The 23,771-nt window shown below is 38.4% G+C and overlaps 1 protein-coding gene across 5 annotated transcripts in view; it reads left to right on the forward strand.

Moving 5' to 3' along the window:
• Rif1 (replication timing regulatory factor 1) overlaps positions 1-23,771 on the forward strand; it is a 64,227-nt gene that overhangs the window by 36,058 nt on the left and 4,398 nt on the right. For 4 of the 5 annotated variants that reach the window (XM_052723413.1, XM_052723412.1, XM_052723415.1 and 1 more), the window contains 15 exons: positions 2,725-2,824; positions 5,121-5,385; positions 6,938-6,980; positions 8,052-8,254; positions 9,804-9,903; positions 10,542-10,661; positions 11,326-11,480; positions 12,046-12,129; positions 12,208-12,259; positions 12,707-16,051; positions 18,622-18,768; positions 19,036-19,113; positions 19,203-19,321; positions 20,969-21,122; positions 23,556-23,664. In XM_052723413.1, the coding sequence (XP_052579373.1) occupies positions 2,725-2,824; positions 5,121-5,385; positions 6,938-6,980; positions 8,052-8,254; positions 9,804-9,903; positions 10,542-10,661; positions 11,326-11,480; positions 12,046-12,129; positions 12,208-12,259; positions 12,707-16,051; positions 18,622-18,768; positions 19,036-19,113; positions 19,203-19,321; positions 20,969-21,122; positions 23,556-23,664 (5,074 nt within the window). The remainder of the gene's footprint in view (positions 1-2,724; positions 2,825-5,120; positions 5,386-6,937; positions 6,981-8,051; positions 8,255-9,803; positions 9,904-10,541; positions 10,662-11,325; positions 11,481-12,045; positions 12,130-12,207; positions 12,260-12,706; positions 16,052-18,621; positions 18,769-19,035; positions 19,114-19,202; positions 19,322-20,968; positions 21,123-23,555; positions 23,665-23,771) is intronic. The other variant, XM_052723416.1, reaches the window with a different exon arrangement.

Here is a 23,771-nt window from a genome sequence, read left to right on the forward strand (position 1 = left end):
CCAGACTGACCTCAAACTTGGATCCATCCATCTGCCTCCCATGTGCTGGGATTAAATATGTGTGCCCCTGGCACCTGGCTTAATGTTTTTAAAAACTGTATATTATGGGGATTTTATTTATTTTTAATTTTTTTGGAGTTCTATTGACTTTTACCTGATGGGCATCTTTTTTTTCTAGTTGTAGAAAATTTTCCTCTGTAATTTTTGAAAATATACTCTGTGACCTTGATAAGGTAGTCTTTAATGGCCATAATCTAAAAGTTAGGTCTTTCCATGGTGCCCCAAAGTACTAATATTAGTGGATTATTTTGTAAATTTATCATTACCTTCACTAAGTGATCCAGTTTTCTACCTTTTCTTCAGCCCTTATGCTGTTTTGCATATAGTTTATTCCTTTAGTAAGGCTTTCCATTGAGGTTTTTATTGGCTTACAGAACTTTTCCCAGCATCATTTCAGCTTGGCTTTTCTTCAGTAATTTACATCTTTTTATTGAATTCTGTTTCATGTCTTGTATTGACATCCACATTTCATTCATCTTTGTTTTCATTCTCTGACAGTATAACCATTGTTTTAAATTTCTTTGAGGTCCTTCCAGGTTGTTATTTGGATCCATTAAAATGGGATTTATTTTTAGAGAACACATGCTATCTTGGACTTGTTTGTTTCTGTGCTTGTACTTAGCATCTGTAGTTAGTTGAATGGAAGTTTGGGTGTGGGGCTGAGGGTCTGAGGACTGGAGGATCAGGGACTGGAGATCCCTTTTCTGTTCTGTGGAACACTATGGAAGTTTAGAATTTGAACTTCTGATTTTCTCTCCCCACCTCCTGAGTTCTGGGGTTACAGCTGTGACCTACTGTACCTGGCTTACTTGATCAGGCTTCATGCATGCTATGCAGGGACTCTACTGTACCAACTGACTTCAATTACTCTCCTGTTGATTTTATTTTAAAATTTACTTTTAGGGTGGGAACATGGGAACCTGTGATGTAACACTTGTAGAGGCCAGAGAACAACTTTTGGGAGTTGATCTTTCCCTTCCACAATAGGTTCTGGGGTTGAATTTAAGTTGTCAGATTTGTGTGGCAATTGCTTTTATTTCCTAAGCAGTCTTGAACCCCTCTCCTTGGTGGGTGTGAGGATATATGTGTGAGATGAAAGTGCCTGGGAGTGTGATACTTACGTGCATATAGAGGCCAGAGGAGGACATTGGCTGTCTTGATCTATAATTCCACCTTATTCCCTTAAGACAGGGTCTCTGGAGCCTTTGTTACTGTGCCTGGATGTATAACTTTGACACTTAGCAGTTCTCATCTCCAGTGACTGACTAGATTTTTCTTTAATTATTACATTATACTGTGTGTGTGTGTGTGTGTGTGTGTGTGTGTGTGTGTGTGTGTGTGTGTGTGTGTACATATACGTGTACACGTTAGTGTACTTTTTGTATTAGTGTATCTTTTGAAGTCAGAAGACAACAAGACAACTTGTGGGAGTCAGTTCTCCTACCATATGGGTCCTAGGATTGAACTCAGATTGTTAACTTTGGTAGCGTTTTTACCCACTGAGAAATCTCACCAGCCGCTGCCGCCTCCTCCTCCTCCTCCTCCTTGGGGGGGGGGGGGGGCGGGCGGCGGCGCAGGGTTTCTTTTTGTATCCCTGGCTGTCCTAGAGCTCACTCTGTAGACCAAGCTGGCCTTGAACTCAGTGATCTGCCTGCTTCTGCCTCCTCTGTGTTCTGGGATTGAAGGTGTAGGTCACCACTGCCTGGCTCTTTTTGGATTTTTTAACATGGTAACAGGGACATCAATTAAGCACAGTGCTTATTTGGTGAATCCTTATCCCCATAGTGTTTGCACAAACATTCGGATATGATGCTGAGTATTTCTGGATTCCTTTGACCTTGACTGCTTTGTTGAGCCTGGTATCAGTTCCCACTGTGGAATCCTGTCTCTGTCATAAAATATGTTTGGATCTTTGAGAGTGCTTAAGAAGTACTCTCTGAATCCTGTAATTCCATGGAGGCCTTGTGAAGGCTGATGGTTCACCTTGTTGGTGGAGAATGCCTTTCTTCTCTGTACCCTTCTTTGTTGGAGGCATTCATTCTGCATGCCCCGAAAAGTAGTAGCTGGAGAGATTGTGGCAGGGGAAAGCCATATTACCTTGTTTGTTCTTGTTTTCTACCAGCCTCTGCTCCACTTTTTCAGTTCTATCTTTATTTCTTTTGGGTTAGGAATGAGGAAGAAAGGTAGAGGAGCTTATGTAGTGGTTGTTTTGTTGTGTTTGTATTCACGGGGCTTAATATAATTTTCAAGACTTATTTCATTTTTTAAAAATGTGTGTGCACGTGTGTGTGAGTGCCCAGGGAGGGTGGACGATCCTCTGGGACCTCATATAGTTCTGTATTTTCTGTACCAGCAAGTGCTTCCACAGCTGAGTTGTCACTCTAGTTTTGAGGGTGGGTTTTTAGGTAAAGCTATGGCAAAGACCTTGCACACATCCCAAGCAATAAATAAATGAATGGAATTTATTGGTGGATATGGCTTCCTTTGGATACTGTGAAGATCCATGGTTTTCCCTGAGTGAGAAGCACAGTGTTTGCCAGAGAACATCTAACTGGGATGTATTTGTAGCACGAATAATGAAAAATTTTTGTGTATATTGACTGTTACTTGAGTACTATTATTGTAGTAAGATTTTCTTATTATGATACTTAAATTTTTTCCTAGGATTTGTTATTCTTGGACAGGATCTCTCAAGTTATTAACGTAATGGTTGATTGTATCGACTTTTCACCATATAATATTAAATATCAGCCCAAAATCAAATGTAAGTACTTTCTTTACCTTTGTTTATACAATATTTCATAGCATTTCAGAGAAAGTTCTTTTTTTATTTTGTTTTGTTTTTTGAGACAGGATTTCTCTGTAGCTTTGGAGCCTTTCCTGGAACTCTGTAGCCCAGGCTAGCCTCAAACTCAGAGATCTATTAGCTTGGGACTTTATGTATAGCTCATAACGTTCTGGAATTTATTTGTTGGTGAGTCTTCTGTGATTACAGTCATGATCTTCCTTGGCTGCCAATCACTATGATTTCTGAAATGATCACAGTGTTTTCATTTGATTACATTAATTAGTTTGTATCAGAAGTCAATTTCTTACCAATTACATCATGAAATTCCTATTTTAAATTGTCGTTCTCATAATATTTATTTCACAATTATTGAATAGAATTATAGTTTGAATTCTAGATGTATAGATAACATGTTCTAATATAACAGCTCAAGCTATCAGTGTGGACTTCTGGATTTTTTTTATGTTTGGAGGTCACCACAACATGTGGAATGGTATTAAAGGGTCACAGCATTAGGAAGGTTGAGAACCACTGTTCTATTTCTTACTACTAAATTTTTTGAGACAGTATTTCACTAATTGACTAGACTGGCCAGCAAAATCCTAACCTTCATTTTCCTGTTTCCTCCTTTCAGCCTTATATAACACGATATTTAGTCTCCTGCGCTTTTTTGTTTTGTTCCCTCTTTTGTAGATACCATTTACTTTCTATAAGTTCTTTGTTTGTTTGTTTGTTTGTTTTTCCGGAGCTGAGGACCGAACCCAGGGCCTTGTGCTTGCTAGGCAAGCACTCTACCACTGAGCTAAATCCCCAACCCCCCCCCCCCCCCCCAAGTTCTTTTCTTCTCTGTGCGGGGGGATCAAACCCCAGAACCTTTGCTTGTTAGAAAAGCACTTTATTACTGAATGACATCTTTTTCTTATAGTATTTTGACAAATTTCCACTGTTTGAGTTTTTCAGAATATTCAACTATATCTTGTACTTTTCCTACAGCCTGGAATTATTTCCCCCAGAAACATAGTTCTTTTTATCTGAGACTGGGATATAAAAATCCATAGCAACTCATTGCTACTAAGGTACCATTGTTTCTGAGTCCTCTTACTGAGGAAAGCTGTGTTACCTGTTTCTGTGGATATGCTTCTGGCTGCCATGATTCTGCATGGTTCTTGCTGCATTGTACCTAACCAATTTAAATGAGAACATTGCTGCCGGTATTCTAAGTATATAGACAGGTAAAATTTGGTCAGGCAATTTTTGTGAGTTCCTGACATCCCCTGGCACCCCAGACTTGACATTTGTACGAGAATTTCTAAGTTGTATTTAAACATGCTTATGTTGAAGAAACTGATCCTAGAAAGAATGATTTGACATTTTTAGTAGCAACCCTGGTTTTAATTCACCTTGAAGCTAGTAAGGTATGAGTTAAACTTTCCCCTTCCCTTAAATATGGGCTTTCCTAAGACTTGATTGTCTTACAAAAAGAAACACGTAATTTTGGAATAAGAATGACTTTCAGGGCCGGGCGGTGGTGGCGCACGCCTTTAATCCCAGCACTTGGGAGGCAGAGCCAGGCGGCTCTCTGTGAGTTCAAGGCCAGCCTGGTCTACAAAGTGAGTTCCAGGAAAGGCACAAAACTACAGAGAAACCCTGTCTCGAAAAACCAAAAAAAAAAAAAAAAAAAAAAAAGAATGACTTTCAGGGCAAGAGAAACATGGGTTTTGTTTTGTACCTGGAATCTGGAGAGAAATGATTGAGGAGGGACCGTAAAGGAAAATGTGTGCTTTGAAGTAAATGTTACAGTCTATAAAATCTATAACTAGAGTTTCTTTGAATTCTCTAATTATTTCCAGGGATCAATGAATTGTATGTAGATGATCCAGGCTTATTAATTTCTATTGAAATCATTTATTATTGAAAACCCATGGTGATGTAGCTTTGTTACTTCATTCATGTGGTTTAGTATTTATAAACTAGTTGTTGAAATTCTGAGGAAAACAGAAATTGAAAAGTATTTTATAATACCCTAGGAATTCTTTTTTTCTGGGATTATTTGAGATCTGCTAGCTCTTTTCTGTTGCATTTGGTTTTCATTTCTAAAGCTACTCTATTGATATTTATTCAATAATGCTTTAATCATTTGAAGGTTTATCTGAGGTGTTAGTTAACAAGAACATGTATATTTGATGTATTTAGCATTTGAATGCAAAATGTAAAAGTGATAGTGATATATATCAAAGTACTTAAGTTTTTAATTAATCCAATTGTGTCTTAGCACCACAGAGATCTTCAGATTGGTCCAGAAAGAAGAAGGAACCCCTTGGGAAATTGACTTCTTTATTTAAGCTAATTGTGAGAGTGATCCATTCTTTCCACACTCTGAGCATCAAGGAAACATATTCTGACACACTGCTTACTATTGGTAACTCTGTCATCAGCATGCTGTCCAATATATTTGGACATATTTCCTTGCCATCTATGATCCGTGAAATATTTGCCACTTTTACAAGACCTCTGGCTTTACTATATGAAAACTCAAAGTAAGTATTTTCATCTTATTCATGTTAATTAAGTAGATAAAATTCTTTTTGTATATTTTGCATGTGTACATGTTCATGTAGATCTCATACATGTAGAGATCACAGACTGCCTTCTATTAACTCTCTACCTTGCTTTTTGAGACAGGGCCTCTCACTAACTTTGAGCTCCCCAATTCCAGCTGCAGACTCTAGGAAGTACCAGATATCCTCTTTAGTGCTAGGGTTGCAAGTCTGTGTGTCCTCATATCTGGCTTTGTATTCAGGGTCTGGGGGTCCAGACTCAAGTCCTCTTGTTTGTGTGACAAGCATTTAACCAAAAAAGCCTGTCTATCTTCTCAGCCCTAATATGTGTAATTTAATATAATTAGTAACTTCTGCTTTCCTCTCAACTTCATTGTCCTGGATGGTGTTCTAGAATAGATCTGTATATATTCTAGAATGTAGAAGTTGGAGATGGGACTAGAACTACTATTCCATTTGACTTTTTTTTTCCTTCTCTTGCACTTTTCAGTTTTGCATGTGATTTTTGTAATTGTTTATACAAAGAAACATGCTTATTAAATGTATTATAATACAGATCTATTTGATATGATATTATGCAATTGAATACACTGTATGCAATTATATACATGGAAATCTCATTTTCTTAAACTCTTAACCCAGTTTCTGACCAGTGAATTCCCATGGTTCTTTATCCAGCTTTTTCTGTCAAGATACACTGAAGTATTATTTGTCCATATGTCAGTTTGTATTGATCATGATGTCTTTTGAGCAAGGTTCTTTATTTATTTTGTTTGTTTTGTTTTTTGGTTTTTTTTGTGTTTTTTGTTTTTGAGGCAAGGTCTCTTTATGTAGCTCTGACTGTCCTGGAATTCACTGTGTAGACAGGCTGGCCTCAAACTCACAAAGATTTGCCTGCCTCTGCCTCCAGAGTGCTGGGATTAAAGGTGTGCGTCATCACCACCTGGCCACAGATTTTTTTTTTAAGTCATTATTTTATTAAAAGTGTACAGGAAGAAGCCAGAGCGATGGCTGAGCAGTTAAGAGTGTTTGTTGCTCTTATAGAGGGCTAGAGTTTAGCTCTCAGCCTCCACCTTGGGGAGGCTTAAACTGCTTGTACCCCCAGCTTCAAGTAATCCTTTCCTTTTCTGATCTCTGCCTCTTCCTTGGCCTCCACAGGTACCTGCCTACACTTTTAAAAAAGTGTGTAGGGGTCTGGTGAAATAGTAAGCGCTAGCTAACGTACACAAAGGCCCCGGTGCCATTCCTACCCCTGCACAAAGAAAAGACAGGAGATGGACAGTAGTTACCATGAGCACTTGAAGTCTGTTCTAGGTGTTTGTAAAGATTCATTTAAATGTTTATATGATTACTTCTTGCTTGACATTTGGCAATCTTTTCTTATTCTTGGGATATTTTACATTACTGTGAATGTTTCTCCTTTTGTTTTTATGACTCTGTTCTTCTCTTTGAGGCTTAGCTTGATAACTAACTAGTGCAGTGATGGCCTCTTAAAATATAAATGGTAATGGTTTTACATCTGTCTTCCCAGGCTTGATGAAGTTCCTAAAGTGTATAATAGTCTGAACAACAAGGTAAGTAGATAGTGTCCATAAAATATACTTAATGAGGACAGCATATGGTTTATGCAGTTATCTTTCTTAAACATAATTGATTTTAAGTGGTTATTATTAGTATTTTCCATTTATATATACATTTGGTATGTGTGCATGCGTGCCGTGGAGGTCAGAGGACATGTGCAGGAGTTGATTTTCTCCTACACTGTAGGTTCCAGGGACCGAAATCATGCCCATCAGCCTTAATGGCAAGTGCCTTCACTCCTTGTCATCTTACTGCATTACAAAATTTTTAAAATTTACGTGCATATGTGTATGATTATGTATAAATTATGCTACCCTGGAGGTCTGAAAGAGGTCAGATCCCCTGGAGTTAGAGTCACAGGCAGTTCGGGTGCTGGGAACTGAATTAAGGACTTCTGGAAGAGCAGCAAGTGCTGTTAGCCACTGAACCCCCAGCCCCAGTGCTTCATTTGCAATGATCATAAAACAATAAGGTATGGATATATTCTTAGGTAGCTGAGTTTTTTCTTTAGAATTTACCATTATTTTAAATTCATTAAATTCTTGGGTCTTATCCCTTTTTATATGAAGATTGTTGGCTATAATATTTTATTGATAAATTGTGTAGAGTTATTAATTACCATTACAACTAATAAAACATTTTTCCTGTTAACAAGAAATAGCTTCAAATTAAATTACAATATTAGTACTCAAAGTAAATTTATCTGATTGTTTGTTTGTTTATTTATAAAGAGGAATGTATAGTTATAGTGACTATGGTGTTGCTTAAAGATGGTCCAGATTTGGGGCTAGAGAGATGGCTCAGCGGTTGAGAGCACTGATTGCTCTTCCAGAAGAGCTGGGTTCAACTTCCACATGGCAACTCACAACTGTTTGTTACTCTAAGATCTGATACTCTCACACAGACACACATGCAGGCAAAACACCACCACACATTAAATAAATAAATAAATGCATACATACATACATACATACTAAGATGGTCCAGATTTTAAAAATTGAAATAGTAACATGTTCTATAAATTTGTGTTTAGTATACTTTTTGCTTCTCCCGCTCTTTCCTAGTTAGAAAAGCTATTAGGAGAAATCATTGCTTGTCTACAGTACAACTACCCTGGAGCCTACGACAGTGAACTTCTTGGACAACTTTCTCCACTTCTGTGCATAGTATTTCTTCACAAGAATAAACAGATTCGGAAACAGAGTGCTCTGTTGTGGAATGCTACATTTGCTAAAGCGACAGCTCTGGTTTATCCCGAGGAATTAAAGTATGTTAGCATCACAACTTCCTATAGTTGCTTGCTCCATTATGATCATGTAAACCTGTATTTGGGTTCTAGCAGAAACTTCACATAGAGTTTAATTGTATCATCAGGCTATGTAGTAGCCATTAGACTTGGGTTGACTTCTATTAGACTTCACATTTTGGGGAACCAGTATATGTACTGGAAAAATACTTAAACAAGGGCAGAGGATTAAAGTTTATTAATAAATCCAGACATGGGTAGTAATATTTAACTTTTTTCTTTTTTCTTATTTTTTTTTTTTTTTTTTGAGAAGCGATCTCTACATAACCCTGGATGTCCTGAAACTCAAGGTGTAGATGGGACTGGTCTCAAACTCAGAGATTCATTTGCCTGTGCCTCCTGAGTGCTAGGATTAAAGGCATATGCCACAACATCTAGCATATCCTAAAAGCAAATTGAGAAAAAATTATTTATATGAATAAGTGGTTTCCTTATATGTGGATTTGTGCACCACTTCAAAGTCTGGTCCTTGTGGAGGCCAGAGGTCATTCATTGTCTTTATTGAACTGGATTAGACTGTGAGCTGCCAGGTCCTTTGGAAGAGCAGTCAGGGATCTTAACTGCTGAGCCACCTCACTAATTCCTAATAATGTTTGAAAAAATAATAATGTTTTAAAAAATGTGTATGAGTATTTTACCTACATGTATATCTGTATACCATGTGCATGCCTGGTGGTAGTTTTGGAGGCCAGAAGAGGTTCCTGGATCCCTGTAACTGGAGCTAGGGGTGATTGTGAGACACCATGTGGGTGCTGGGGATTGAACCTGGGGCCTCTGGAAGAGCAGCCAGTGATCTTTTTTGTTTTTTGTTTTTTCAGACAGGGTTTCTCTGTGGCTCTGGGTGTCCTGGAACTCACTCAATAGACCAGACTGGCCTCGAACTCACAGAGATCCACCTGCCTCTGCCTCCTGAGTGCTGGGATTAAAGGGGTGCGGCACCACTGCCTGACAGCACCAGTGCTCTTAACCGTTAAGCCATCACTCCACTTTGTTTTTTAATAGGTTTTGAGTTTGTTTATTTTGAGACAAGTTCACACTTGTAGCATAGTTTGACCTTGAACACTTGGTGATGTGTCTCACCTTCCCCTGTGCTGGAATTACAGACACAAAGCCTATTATGCCTTGCTTGAAAGTTAGGAAGTTTGGGGATGCTGTGAAAAGTATAGAGAAAAAATCCTAGTGTTTTCTCTTTTCCCCAGTGTTGTAGTCGTGTAAGTAAGAAACATAAATCAGGTATACTTGCTACATTTATAAATATAAATATAAACAATTATAAATAGGACTAGTGCCATAATTGGTAGAATGTTAACTTAGCATGCCTGAAACCCTGGGCTTTATTGCCATCACAGCATAAACTAGATGTGATGGCTGCATAAGTTCAAGGTCATAGAGCTAAATCACAAGTTCAAGGCCAGCCTGGGATTCATAAGAACCTGTCTCATAATTAAAGTAATATTGTTAACATTTACTAGTATACTTTACTCATTATCTATGTACTTTTTTTTTAAAGACCAATATTAAGACAAGCCAAACAAAAAATTTTGCTTCTGTTGCCTGGTTTGGAAAATGTTGAAATGATGGATGAATCCAGTGGGCCATATTCTGATGCAGTAAGTTGTTTTTTAACTTAAATTTAAGTAGTTTGGTATAAGTAAGCAGCAATAATCAGAACTTGAACAAGAAAGAATTCAATAATACCACCTTTTCCTCATCCCACCTGAAGCTTTCCATTCAGGAACAAGTGTGAACTTTTGTTTTAGAGTCAGAAGAAAAAAATACAGTGGCTTACTATGGGTTTTGTTGTTGCTGTTGTTTGTTTGGTCTAAAAGATTCTCAACAGAGAAAACAGCTTATTACTATTTGTTCAGCTTAATTTAACATCAAAATTGTACATTCTGGTGTAAGAGAAAAATGTTGGATACATTTATGTTCTCCATTCTACATGGGGTTTATTTATTAACCTTTATTCTGGAATGTTGGAAATTTCGTATTTTTTTTCTAAATTTTAAGACTGATGTGTAAGTATTTGAGTCTAGTAATTTGATATACTTTGTAAGTGTTTTCAGAATTCACAAAAGTAAAGGCTGTAAATCTGACTGTAGAAGGAGATAAGTATCTTTGCACAGTATCTTTATTTTCCTTTGTTTTCAGTAGATTTGAATAGTCAGAAACTTTATACCATTTAAAATGAATAATCATAAAGAAGCAAATAGACATATAGTTAATGTGTTCAATTTTATCTTAATAGACAGAAAATTCACAATTAAATGTCAAGATAAGTGGCATGGAAAGAAAATCAAGTGGAAAAAGAGATTCATTTTTGGCACAGACAAAGGATAAAAAAGAAAATATGAAGCTGTCGACCAAAGTATGTTTTCAAAATTATATTTACTGGGATTTAAATAATGCTAGCTAGCTAGCTTAAGGACACAAAACTCTTATTTGGAGGAAAGAGCTATGGAAGTCCAAACAAATTTTGGGTTTGTGGTGGAATGATAGTGAAGAGAAGGACAGCTATGATAGTGTTTAGAGCCTGGAGTGATTTCTTCTTAGTAAGTAATAGCAAATTCTCAGTATTACATATAGTAGTCTGGGCAGCTTTCCTGAGAGCTGAAAGGATGAACGATCAACACAGTATACTGCATGGCAGTAATTTAGATACTTTGATTAGAACTTTGTGTTGCCTAGGTAGAACTTGTATGTATCTTAACTCCGTAGACTTGCCCCCTAAAAGGCTTACTACTATTTATCTTAATATTAGAGGTAGGAGAAAGTGAAGGCCATTTAATTTCTGACTGTGAATGTTACATTGTTTTATTTATGTGCTTGTAATCTTAACAGTTAGTAGGCTGAGACAGAATCATAAGTTCAGTCCAACCTGAAATAGACCTTATTTATCTTCAGATGAGAAGGGTGTGTGTGTGTCAGTTTCAAACTTGCTAATCAGTATTAAAAAATAATACCAGAATGTTAGAAAACATAGGAGAATTAGAAATAATTTGGAAGCTCATTTACTTTTTAAAAACCTACAGCTGAAAGTAGAATCTTCGTCTCCAAAATTAAAGAGCAGTAATAAGCTTTTGGAAGAGGAAAAATCTACTGACTTTGTGTTCATACCTCCGCAAGGAAAAGAGGGAAAGGCAAGGATTCTGACTGAGCACCAGAAAGAAGTACTCAAGACAAAACGGTTTGTGGGCTTTTTATCTTGAGCTCTATGTAGCTTTGTTGTGAGAACTACGATAATAATGTGTCATCATGCCTGGCCTTGGAAATCTTACTGGGGACATTGGTTATGGGAGGCAAGTGCTCTACCACTGGGCTACAGCTAGCCTGGGTATCCTAAATTTTAATGACAGATGATAGGACTATACATGATAGCATTTAATAATATTTTAATCTACCCAGTAATATGCCCAGTGTTTCTAAGCTTTCTTTTACTGGGGTATGTGTTTATTGGAGAAGGTAATTTCATAGAAAACACTATAAGCTTTTATATGATTCATTAAATACACTTTCATAGAATTCTAACTTTAACTTTTTTTTTTTTTTTCTTCTCTCGGAGACAGGGTTTTTCTGTGTAGCTTTGCAGCCTTTCCTGGAACTCACTTTGTAGACCAGGCTGGCCTCAAACTCACAGAGATCTGCCTGGCTCTGCCTCCCGAGAGCTGGGATTAGAGGCACCCTGCAAACTTTAACTTTTGATGGTGGGGCTGTCACTAAGTTTTTGGAATTATATATGTTTTTTTTTCTAGGTGTGATATTCCTGCCTTGTATAATAATCTGGATGTTTCACAAGATACCTTATTTTCTGCTCAGTTTAGTCAAGAAGAATCTATGTAAGTACAATACTTTTATAACTAGTTTCTTATTTATATAAATAAAAATAATCTAATTTGTACAATTTTTTATCTTAGGGAAAGCCTCACTTTAACTGAAAAACCAAAAGAAGATGCCAAGATAATTAAGGTATAAGCAGTATTGATACTTGAGTGTTTTTAAATTATAGTAAATGTAAATTGTAAAGTGGTGTTATATTTGTTTATTACTAAGATGTGTAACAATCTTCTGAATTGTACATAAATGTGTATTTAAAATACATCGTAAGTGACTTCTGAAGTAAGGGATTAAGATAGTGTTTGTTTAGTTTAGGATGGCCTCGATCTCCTGAGGAGCTGTGCTTCCTCTTAGTCTCCTGCCTCTGCCTCCCACCAGTCTTGGCCTCAGGTATGGCTTTAACTGAACACCATCAGTTTAAAGCACATTGACAGTTCTTTGCTGTTCCTTTTGGAATATTTGCAGTAATTTGAAAGTTAGTGTCTTGAATTACCAGAGTTTATCTTGATTACCACAGTATTATTTTTAAATTTCCTAGCAAAATAATGTTTTACTATGTAATTTGTATGTTTTGTATAGGAGGAACAAATGGAGAGTGCCATTTTCATCTCTCAAGATGCCATGGAAAACAGTTGTGTGGATGAACATCCTGAAAAGGCTTCTTTACCAAATGACTCTGGGTCTGTTGCTGAAACCAATTCAGAAACACTGAGCGCTGGTATTGATGATACAAAAAACATGCTAATTTCGTCAAAGATAATGTCAGCTGAATATTCATCTGGTACAGAAAGTTCACTGGTGGTCAGCAATAGTTCGGTTTATAATGCCACTGTTTCTGGAACTCCTTCACAGCCTACAAGTCGGAGACAAACCTTTATTACTTTGGAGAAATATGATGGTTCAGAAAATAGACCTTTTAGCCCATCCCCTTTGAATAGCATGTCATCCACTGTTACAGTGAGAAATAACCAGGAAAACACAACTAAAACTGATATGCTACCAAAAGCAAGGAAAAGAGAAGTGACTCACTCAAAATCTGACTCAGAAAAACTAGTGAACGGAGGTAAAAAGTCAGGACGGAGATGGAGTAAAGTTGAGCAGTCAACTAATAAAAAGTCTAAGCCTTCACTGAGATCTGAACAGGAGGAACATGCATTAGAAAATAACCCTCCTGATTTGCTCAGTCAAACAGAATGTCTGTCAAATCACGATCATCCTTCTGGAGCTACCCTAGAGCATGAAGATAGAAATCCTAAACCAACAGGAGAAAATGCTTCATTGGAAGACTCCACTACAGAAGAGAAAAACGTAGGCATTAATATGGAATCTAAAGAAAATACACCTCCGGTCGCAGCACCAGCAGATCAAATAGTAAATGAAGAAAGTCAAGCTGTAGTAGCTCCAAATCCAAAAACCCTCAGACGGTCTTCAAGGCGACGTCCAGAAATAGTGGAGTCTTCCAATGACAGCCAAGATAAGGATAATGGTCAACAAAAAAAGGAAAGACGGAAGGAAGAAGAAAAAACAGTTACAAAGAGTCCGTTGCATATAAAAGATGACAAGTTGCCCAAGCAAAAACTAACTGCTGAGTCATCTATACAGGAAAATTTAACCGAAAAAGGAAATAGTTTACATGAGAAAACTTTAGAGGAACCCAGTGCTAATGCTGAAATTGACCAAAATAAAAGAAAACCAGACCATGAGAACATTAGTTCTGAGGGAGGTAGTACCCAGGACAATGTAGATAAGTCATCAGAGAAACCTTTGAGAGGACGTACACGTTACCAAACAAGAAGAGCATCTCAGGGGTTACTATCAGAACTATCAGAACCTGATAGTTCTGAGTCAAAGGAAGAAGTTTCCAGAAAGAAACGATCTGGGAAATGGAAAAATAAAAGCAGTGACAGTGTTGACATTGAAGAACAAGAAGAAAAAATGGTCGAAGAGGAATGTGTAAAAACTGCACATGAGATACATGAGGGTCAGGCAGTTCCTGAAGCTCTTGTAGATGCAGTGGCTCAGATTTGTGAAGAAAGTACCAATAGGGTAATCCTTCAGGAGTCTGCTGGGTCTTCAGATTCCCTGCAAGTTACTGATACCCCAGTTACAGGTGAGGACACAAGTAAGACTAGCAAATGTGTAGATAACTCCTTTGCAAGTCCACCTGTGCCTGAATCCAATCTCAGGACTAGGAATGCCACCAAGAGATTATATAAACGAGATACTGATAGCAGTGTGGGAGAATGCTCCAAAATGGAGACAGCAGACATTTCTGTGCCTTCTGAGAAATGGGCCCAAGCAGTTGAATGCCAACACAAGAGAAGCAGGAGAGTCAGGAGGTCGAAGAGCTGTGACTGCTGTGGGGGAAAATGGCAATCCCAGGAAAAGTCACTTACTGGGTTAAAGAACACAGAGAGTTGTGCTATAAAGAGCATGGAGACAAAGACAGCCGGTATGCGAGCACCTGAGCTTACACCTGACACTGGTGAAGCTAATGAACACGCTGAAACAAAGCTGGTAGATGAACATGCTAGTATGCATTTTCATTTGGGTCTTAAAGAAGAGAACGGTGCTCCTGGTGACTTAGTTAAGTCTGAAACTGGATTGGAAGAAGATCGAAAAAAAGTTGTCCCATCTGAAATAGGAAATATGAAAGAAAAATCTCAGGATACAGATTCTAGTGAAATAGTATCTGAAATCCAAGAGCCAGGCAATGAAAAATTTACTGCTGAAGACCCATGCTTACGTGATTCCAAGGACATTTCACAGAGATCTTCTTTAGATAACAAAGTAGAAAGTCCAGACGCTGTTCTGAAAAGAGAATCTGACATTGGCGATGTCAGGAAGGCATGCAAAGTCATAACTGGATCCAGCTCAGAGGGTGGTGAAGCTATGGAATTAGATGGAGGAAATGACTCGCTTGGAGCTGCCTTCTCTGAAAAGAGTGCCCACATGGATATTCCTGTAGATGTGACAGCAGAGGAAGATAATAAAAAGGATGAATTTGAAGCAGTCACAGCTGAAGTGAATGCTGAAGGAGCAGCCACCAAGGGCTTTAATTCTGCTCTGAGTCTCTGTGATCATGCCACACCTGTAAGCAAGAGTGTCGAGAGTGAGCATTCAGCAAGAGTGGACCTGGAGGATGGTGTTCAGTCTGATTCTGCAAGAGCAGACCTGGAGGATGGTGTTCAGTCTGATTCTGCAAGAGCAGATCTGGAGGATGGTGTTCAATCTGATTCCGCAAGAGCAGACCTGGAGGATGGTGTTCAATCTGATTCCTCAAGAGCAGACCTGGAGGATGGTGTTCAATCTGGTTCTGCAAAAGCGGACCTGGAGGATGGTGTTCAGTCTGATTGCGGCTCCTGTGAGGAAATGAACACAGAAACAGAAAGTTCCAAAGCAGCAGTGGTAGCCCAGTTGAAGATGGAAGTTGGCGACACTGGGGAAGAGGATAGGGGCACGATTGTTAGCACCTCTACGTCTGAAGAAACTCCAGGTGGAAGACCAGGAGTCAAAACTGAGAGCTTTGTTTGCGACACACTTGAAATGAGTTCTGAAGAAGGAACTGTTTGTTACAAAACTGAAACAAACATTGAACTTAAATTGGTTGAGACAAAATTGAGTGACAACCAAAATGTAGTGAATAATGATGTTCTGCAGGAAGTTTGCCTCACTTCAGAGAAAGTGGAGGAATTACCACAGTCTCTGACATCTGAAGTGGCTTCTGAACTGGTAGGAGAAAACAGTAATGCTTCTCCTGAAAAATTAAGAGAGCTGGACCCTTCACTTGGATCAGCAAATGAAAGTCCTAGTGGTATGCAAGCACGCTGTGTCTGGTCACCATTGGCTTCTCCATCCACAAGCATTTTAAAGAGAGGACTTAAAAGAGCCCACGAAGATGAGATCTCATCACCAGTTAACAAGGTAGGAATGATGATGACTAATGAATCTAATGTTTGCTTGGAATATGGGTGAAACCTAGTAAAGGATAGGGAATTAGGGTCATTTGCCATGGTTGCTGTGGGAAGGACAGGAGGCCTTTCATGTAGTCTTGCCTCTCACACTCAAGAACTTGATGTGGGCATAATGGGTGGGTCCTATTAGGACTGTAATGCAATATGTGGAACCAGATTTAAGAAGCCATGCAGCACTGATTGCTGTTGATCGAAAAGGCTATAAGTTCTTGGACATGATGCCTTAGGTCAACTCTAATCCATCCAGTTAAAGACACTGACTCCTGGGCCCCATATTTATATATATACACACACTTTACCACTGAGCTACCTCCCCTAGTCCTTAGTTTTTTGAGTGCTAGGGTTAACTGAGGAGCATGCTGCCAACTGGCTTCTCCCCTGTCCCTTTTCATTTTGTTCATTTTGGAGATTGGGAGAGCCAGTGCACAGCATTGAATATGTTTGGCACATGGCATACACTCTGTCACTGAGAGATTCCCAGGCTTTCATGAAGTTTCATAAAAATTGGATTATCAGGGTAATTTTTACTTTAGCTCTTTCTTGGGCCTTTCTCTTACAGTGTGTTGAATGAATAGTTAAGAAAGATACAACCTCTGCTTAACATAAAACATACCCTCAGCTTAGTGAAACATGTTCTAAAAAGATGTCATGTTGATCTTCACAACTTAATTTTGAAATTAGATCTGATTTTGTACAATGTATATACATGTGTATGTATATAAACACAGCGCTTTGATCTTTGCCTTCAGCAAGGACGCACTTACTTTTACCTTTTCTTGGGTATGAGAACCTTTCTATGTTGTCCAGGCTGACCCTGCAGTGAACTGTCATTCATGCCTCAGCTAGCTAGGGTTATAGTCTTGTAGCATTATAGTCTTGTGATACCACTCAGGGCAGATTTATTGTCTGTCTAAGGCAAAACAGGGTAAACATTTTTATGGCAAATACTTATATGTTGCCTATTCTTGAAAATCAATCCTAGATGATATAGAGTGATATCTCTGCTATATATTTATAGCTAATAACTCAATGTGGACATATTATAGACCTTTAGAAGAAGCCAAATTAGCCACAGTGAGGTTAAAATAGTTAAAATTGCTACATTATGGCCCTGATACTTTTGTTGCCTTCAAAGAGTTTAAGAGCAGGGGCCAGGTAAGTAGCATAGTTAGTAAAGTGCTTGCAAAGCAAGCATGAGGACCTCCGTTCAATTCCCAGAGCCCACATTTAAGATGGAAATCCTGAGCTTGGGGGCATGTGCTAATAAGAATTCCAGTGTTGGGGAGGTAGAGACAAGCATATCCCTGGGGTCTGCGGCTCAGAAAGCTCAGTCTGTTAAGGGATTTCCAGGCCAATGAGACACGCCATTTCACAAAAACAAGTTGTACAACACCTGAGGAACAACCCCCTTCCCTTCAAAGTTGTCCTTTGACTTCCACATGCACACGTCTGTACACACACACACACACACACACACACACACACACACACACACACAAGTTTAGGACAATGATTAATAAGATATACCAGAAACCAGTATTACTGTCTATAGTCTATATAAACCCATTGGCTAACCGAAATCAAATTATACAAGATTCTTACTAATTTAATGAAAGCTTGGCCTTAGCTTAGGCTTGTTTCAAAACTTAGATTAATCCATATTTTTAATTCTATGTTCTTCCATGCGCTCATTACTTCATCTCCATTACACTCATCCTGATTATTCTGTGTCTGACTGGTAACTCTCCTTTCTTCTTCCTAGAGCTCTCCCTTGTCCAGAAGTCCCGCCTATACCTCCTGGCTAGCTATTGGCCATTTAGCTTTTTATTAAACCATTCACAGTGGCACCTCTTAACGCAGTGTAAAGGAATATTCCACAACGTGTATATGTTAGTGGATGCACAAGCCAGTGCTCCTGGTTAGGCCAGAAGAGGGTGAATCAGAACCCTTGGAGCTAGAGTTACAGACTTTTGTAGAACTGGCTTGTTAATGTTGGTGCTAGGATTTGAACTCTAGCTGTCATAATTATACAGCTAGTACTTTAAACCACTAATCTTTCTCTTTAGCCCTTATTTCGGGTTTTTGAGGCAGAGGTCTCACTATGTAACCCCAGACAAGCTTCAATTTGGAAATCTCCTGCCTCGGTGATTATTGGGATTACATGAGTACCCACACTATTCCTATATTTTGTTTTTAGACAGGCTCTCACTATGTAGACCAGGTTGGCCTCAGACTCAAGAAATCTACCTGCCTTTGCCTCCTGGGTGCTGGGATTATACATCACACTCTGCATATTGAATATTGTTAACTTAAAAGTTTGTTTAAAGTTTCTATTACTGCAGAGATACTGGAGGATATAATTAGAATGAGCTGCAGTATTAAGCAATAGCTGAAAGATGGAACAACTGTGCATGAGGCTGCTAGTGAAATAAGTTTGGGAACACTGTCTTGCTTTTGCACAAAGTCAACACATTAGGTAGGGTGTTGTCTTCTTAATGAAAACTTGTCCTGTGCTTTCAGGTTAGACGTGTCTCGTTTGCAGACCCAATATACCAAGCAGGATTGGCAGATGACATTGATAGGCGCTGCTCAGTTGTTAGGTCACATTCTTCAAATAGCTCTCCCATAATAAAAAGTGTTAAAACTTCACCTACTTCACACTCTAAGGTAAGCTATGGACTTTAAAATATACTTTAAAATATTTGAAGATTAAGGAACAGACTTCTTTTGCTTTGATGTTTGCTTTTCATAGAGAGGGCTAAAGCCAATCAGCTATCCCACAGGTAAATCATTAATTTATCCTGTTCCATTTTTATTTCCTAAAATTTTACAAAGGTGAGCACAATTTTAGTTGTACAATTTAAATTGTAACACTATAGTTGTCTGGGGTTCTGAGTTTTGTTTTGTTTTTTTTCTCCACTTTCTTCTATCTAGCATAATACCACTTCAGCCAAAGGATTTCTGTCCCCAGGATCACAGAGCTCTAAGTTTAAGAGCTCAAAGAAGTGTTTAGTAAGAAGTGCTTTAGTTTTTATGTAACTTTATACTTTAATGTTCAGTCCTGCAACCTCTACTTAATGGCTTTTGAAATTTATTTTAAGATTACAGAAATGGCCAAAGAATCCATGCTATCCCCAACAACAGAGAGTGTTTACCCAGCTTTGGTAAACTGTGCGGCATCAGTCGACATCATTTTACCTCAAATTACATCAAACATGTGGTAAGTGGTTAAGTTATAATCGTAATTCATACTCTGAGGTGCAGGGATTTTGTTTGTTTGTATTTCAACTTTATTTTGTGGCATAGTTTTGCTAACATTTCCCAGTTTTGAGGAGGGTATCCAGCTCCTAAGAAAACTGAGGCTGGGGGATCACCAGTTCATGGCCTGCTTAAGTTGAAGTTTCAGTTTTCTGGAGTAATGATGGGAGTAATATGGGGTTAGGGTCGAATGTCCATTGGTAGAGTGCTTGCTTAGCATTAATGAAGATACAGGTTCTGTCCTCAGTACTACATAAGCCAGAAGTGCTGGTGCAGCAACTTTAGGGCAAGTTCAAGAGCATTCTTGGCTACACAGTGAGCTTGAGATGATCCTGAGCTCTGTGTGTGTGATCCTTAAGGACCAGCTCAAGGGCATCTTCTGCTACACAGCAAGTTTGAGGTCAGCCAGAGCTGTTTGTCACAACAATGTGGATTGTTGACTCACAGGGATTAAATTTTCTAGACTTACAATGTGGAGGGGCACAAAAATAAAATCGAGCTTTACCTGTAGGAACCCCATGCTTCACACATGGGTTCTGTGTCTCAGAGTCCTTGGATTTTGGATCCTCTGATCCCTTTATCCACACTAACTGGTATTTCGGGGTTGAATTAACAAGCCTGGCTTAGAAGGATGTTGTAATGGTCAAGCTTTTCAGGTGTTTGCATCTTTTTAAATCCATACCTTGTTTTGTCCTATTGCAAACCCTCTGAGGAATAGAAGTAAAGTAGAATCCTGGGAAGATTAGTTCATGAAAATTGCATAGCTTAAATAAATTGTCATGTAGATTCACATAGAGAGACCTTATTGAGGGTCTTTTCTTTGTGCTTCAATTGAATCTTGTTTGTTATAAATCTTAGAAATGTAATTTATGTATTTTTGAATTTATGTATATGAGTGTTTTACCTGCATGTATGTCTGTACACTATGTGATCCTGGTACCCCTATAGGCTTGAAGAGGGTATTCCATCCCTTGGAACTAGATTCAGTCCAGTGAGCTGCCACATGGATAATGGAAATTGAATCTGGATCCTCTGGAAGTGCAACAAGTGCTCTTAACCACTGAGCTCTCTCTCCAGCCTCGGACTGCCAAATCTTAAGAGAATTGTTGCATATAACATGCTTGTGAAACGAGATAATTTCTTTAATTAATAGCCTGATGAACCATGGCATAATTTCCCAGTAATACTTTGTCTCTATGCCTCTTAAGAATTGTGTCAGACATGCACATAGAAGTTAGAAGGAAGTCACATTAAAAAGGGTCTAGGATAGGATAGGTTAAAAAAAAAAGGACCTGAGCCATAGACAGACAGAAAGCTGATGTGAAGATGAGTTTCCCATCCCTGTTGTGCCTGTCTCTGTATAAATGCAACAGTAAGAACACGTCTATGCTGTTACTAAAGTGCAGAAAACAGAATTCTAGATTTCCATGATTTCTGAAGCTAGGTACACATAGGATTCAAGTTTAAGTCCCCCAGATGTTTGCCCACCACATTGTGTGGGCGAGGTAGACTGTATAAACAAACTCTTTTGAGTTGAAGTGCACAAGTGCTCACAGATGGTTAGTTAGCAGTCAAAGCATAACTGTTTTCTCTTGTTTCTCGTCAAAAGGGCAAGAGGTCTAGGACAGCTTATCAGAGCCAAGAACATAAAGACAATTGGTGATTTGAGTACTCTTACAGCATCTGAAATAAAAACTCTTCCTATTCGCTCTCCAAAGGTGTTTAATGTAAAAAAGGCTCTCAGAGTGTACCATGAGCAACAGGTAAAATCTTGTTATTTGAATGTTTTGTCTGAGTGTCTATCTATGTACCATATGTGTGCAGTGCTTATAGAAGCCTGCAGAAGAGGGCATCAGATCCCTTGGAACTGGAGTTACAGGTGTTTGGATGTTTGTGAGCAGCCCTGTGGGTGCTGAGAAACAAACCCAGGTTCTCTGGAAAAACAGCCAGTGCTCTTAACTTGTGAACTCTCTCTCCAGCCCAAGAGTCGTATTTTAATAAGTGATCCAGCTGGGAATGGTGTCATGCATCTCAGTATTTAGGAAGTAGAGACATTTGGATCGACACTTCTTAAGTGCAGTCTGGGCCACAGAGCAAGACCTTGCCTTAAAAAAAGAAAGGGGGAAAAAACCCCTGGCAAAAAGTGCTCTACGAACAGTAATAAAAGCTTGCATTTAGACTATTGTTTAAAAGCCCTTCTGTATCTCACTGGGAAGATTGTTCCTTTATTTAGTTCTGTTTTTATGTACTATACCCTCGATTCACTTTTAAATTTTATTTTTCAGAATCTGTTATCTTTTTCTCCTTTTTCATTTCTACCAACTGGTTGTTCCATGACTATTTAGGTATTCCTGAAACCTAGGTTCTCAAATCTAAATGTGTCTAAGATTATTGCAGATTTATACATAAATTTCTTTTTAATGTATATATGTAGCTTAGGACAGATTTTAGATTCTAACCCCCCACCCCCCACGAAAATTTTACTTGGCAGAAAGTATTTATTTATACGTAATATGAGGGGTCATGACTTATTCATTGATAGTATTAGAATTGTGGATAAATTAAAACTATATAACTATAACTATTTAAGGGTCACTGTCTATTAGGTTTCCTCAAAGTGTGGTTTGCCACCTCTTTGGGTGTGTACTATGTGTACTGTATTCTTGAAACTACTTGATATTTTTTTTTTTTATTTCTGATACTTGAAAACATTTTGTTGACATGTTAATTATATAAAAGCAACCAAAACCCAGAATCTATACTGTTAATTTGCAGTCTCACAGGTAGAATTTTTGAAATATTTTCTCTTTCCAAAAGTTTTTTTTTTTTTTTTTTAATTTGTGTGTATGTGTATGTGGGCATGTGTCCATATGTACCATGTGCCTGCAGAACCAGAACCCTATAGAGGTCAGAAGGGAGTGAACTTATTATCTGTCATGCTTCGTTTCCATCCCTTATTCCTAGGCACCCACTGCATATGCTTTTTCTATAGGCTTACCTAGTCTGGACATACTTAAATATTGAAACACCACAAGCTCTGGTTGTTAATGTCTTTGCTTAAACTTAGGTTTCTAGTTTTATTATTATTACTATAATATGTTAGAATCTAACTCTATGGCTGAACAGTATTCCATGGATATACCATATTTTTTTTTTTTAATCTATTACTCAACTGATGAGCTTATGGTTTGCTTTTCTCCTTTGGTTTTCTTAAGAAACCCTTCTACTGTTATCCGTATCCAAGTTTTTTTTTTCTTTTTTTTGGTTTTTCGAGACAGGGTTTCTCGGTGTAGCTTTGCGCCTTTCCTGGATCTCGCTCTGTAGACCAGGCTGGCCTCGAACTTACAAAGATCCGCCTGCCTCTGCCTCCCGAGTGCTGGGATTAAAGGCATGCGCCACCACCGCCCGGCCCGTATCCAAGTTTTTATGTGACCGTGTTTTCGTTTTGTTTGTGCCATTGAATGGGATTGTTGTCATGACAACTTTTTTTTTTTTTTTTGAGACAGGGTTTCTCTGTGTAGCTTTGCGCCTTTCCTGGAACTCACTCTGTAGCCCAGGCTGGCCTCACTCACAGAGAACCTCCTGGCTCTGCCTCCCGAGTGCTGGGATTAAAGGCGTGCGCCACCACCACCACCACCACCGGGCCATGACAACTTTTTAAACAGTAATTTCTGTGAGCAGTGGTCCATGAAACCTAGAGTTTATTCTGGATTTGGCCCTTGACCAGGACCTCATTCATGCTGGACAGTGCTCTGCCAGTGAGCTGTTTGAAGCTTTGAAAATAAAAGATAACCACTGTGCTAAGAGTAGCCTTTTCTACATTTCAGAACTTGGGTAATTAATTTTATCAGCTACTGTTACTATGTTTCCTAGGAAATTATGTATTATAAGTTTTTATGCTCTTTAAGGAAACACTTTGGGTCAAGGCTCACTATATATCCCTGGTTGGCCTGGAACTCATAGAGACCAGGCTGACCTCTAACTTACCAATCCACCTGCATTTGTTTCCAGACTGCTGGGATTACAGAATTGCTCCACCATACCTGCTGTGATACTATTTTTGTGTAGTTAGTAGTAGTGGGTTTTTTAAACAGTATTAACTGAGTTGATTATACACTGTGGACATTTCGTGTCATTCCAGTTAAAAATAAGTTTTGTTATTTCTCTTTGTTACTGTTTGTAAATTTTTAATCAAGATGAAATCTCGTGGACTTGAAGAGATTCCAGTTTTTGATATTTCTGAGAAAGCAGTAAATGGAGTAGAAAGCAAGCCCCTCTCAACTGACGAAGAAAGGCTTGCCTCAGGTATGCTAGCCACGCATAATAGTTTTTTTTGGAAGACAAACTTTCTTGAAAAAAACTTAACTTTCTTCACACTTTTACAGTAAAGAAAAATTTTAATGTTTATTTTT

This window comes from Peromyscus californicus, unplaced genomic scaffold (genome assembly GCF_007827085.1).
Source record: "Peromyscus californicus insignis strain IS unplaced genomic scaffold, ASM782708v3 Scaffold_7__1_contigs__length_154581171, whole genome shotgun sequence".
NCBI classification, from domain to species: Eukaryota; Metazoa; Chordata; class Mammalia; order Rodentia; family Cricetidae; genus Peromyscus; species Peromyscus californicus.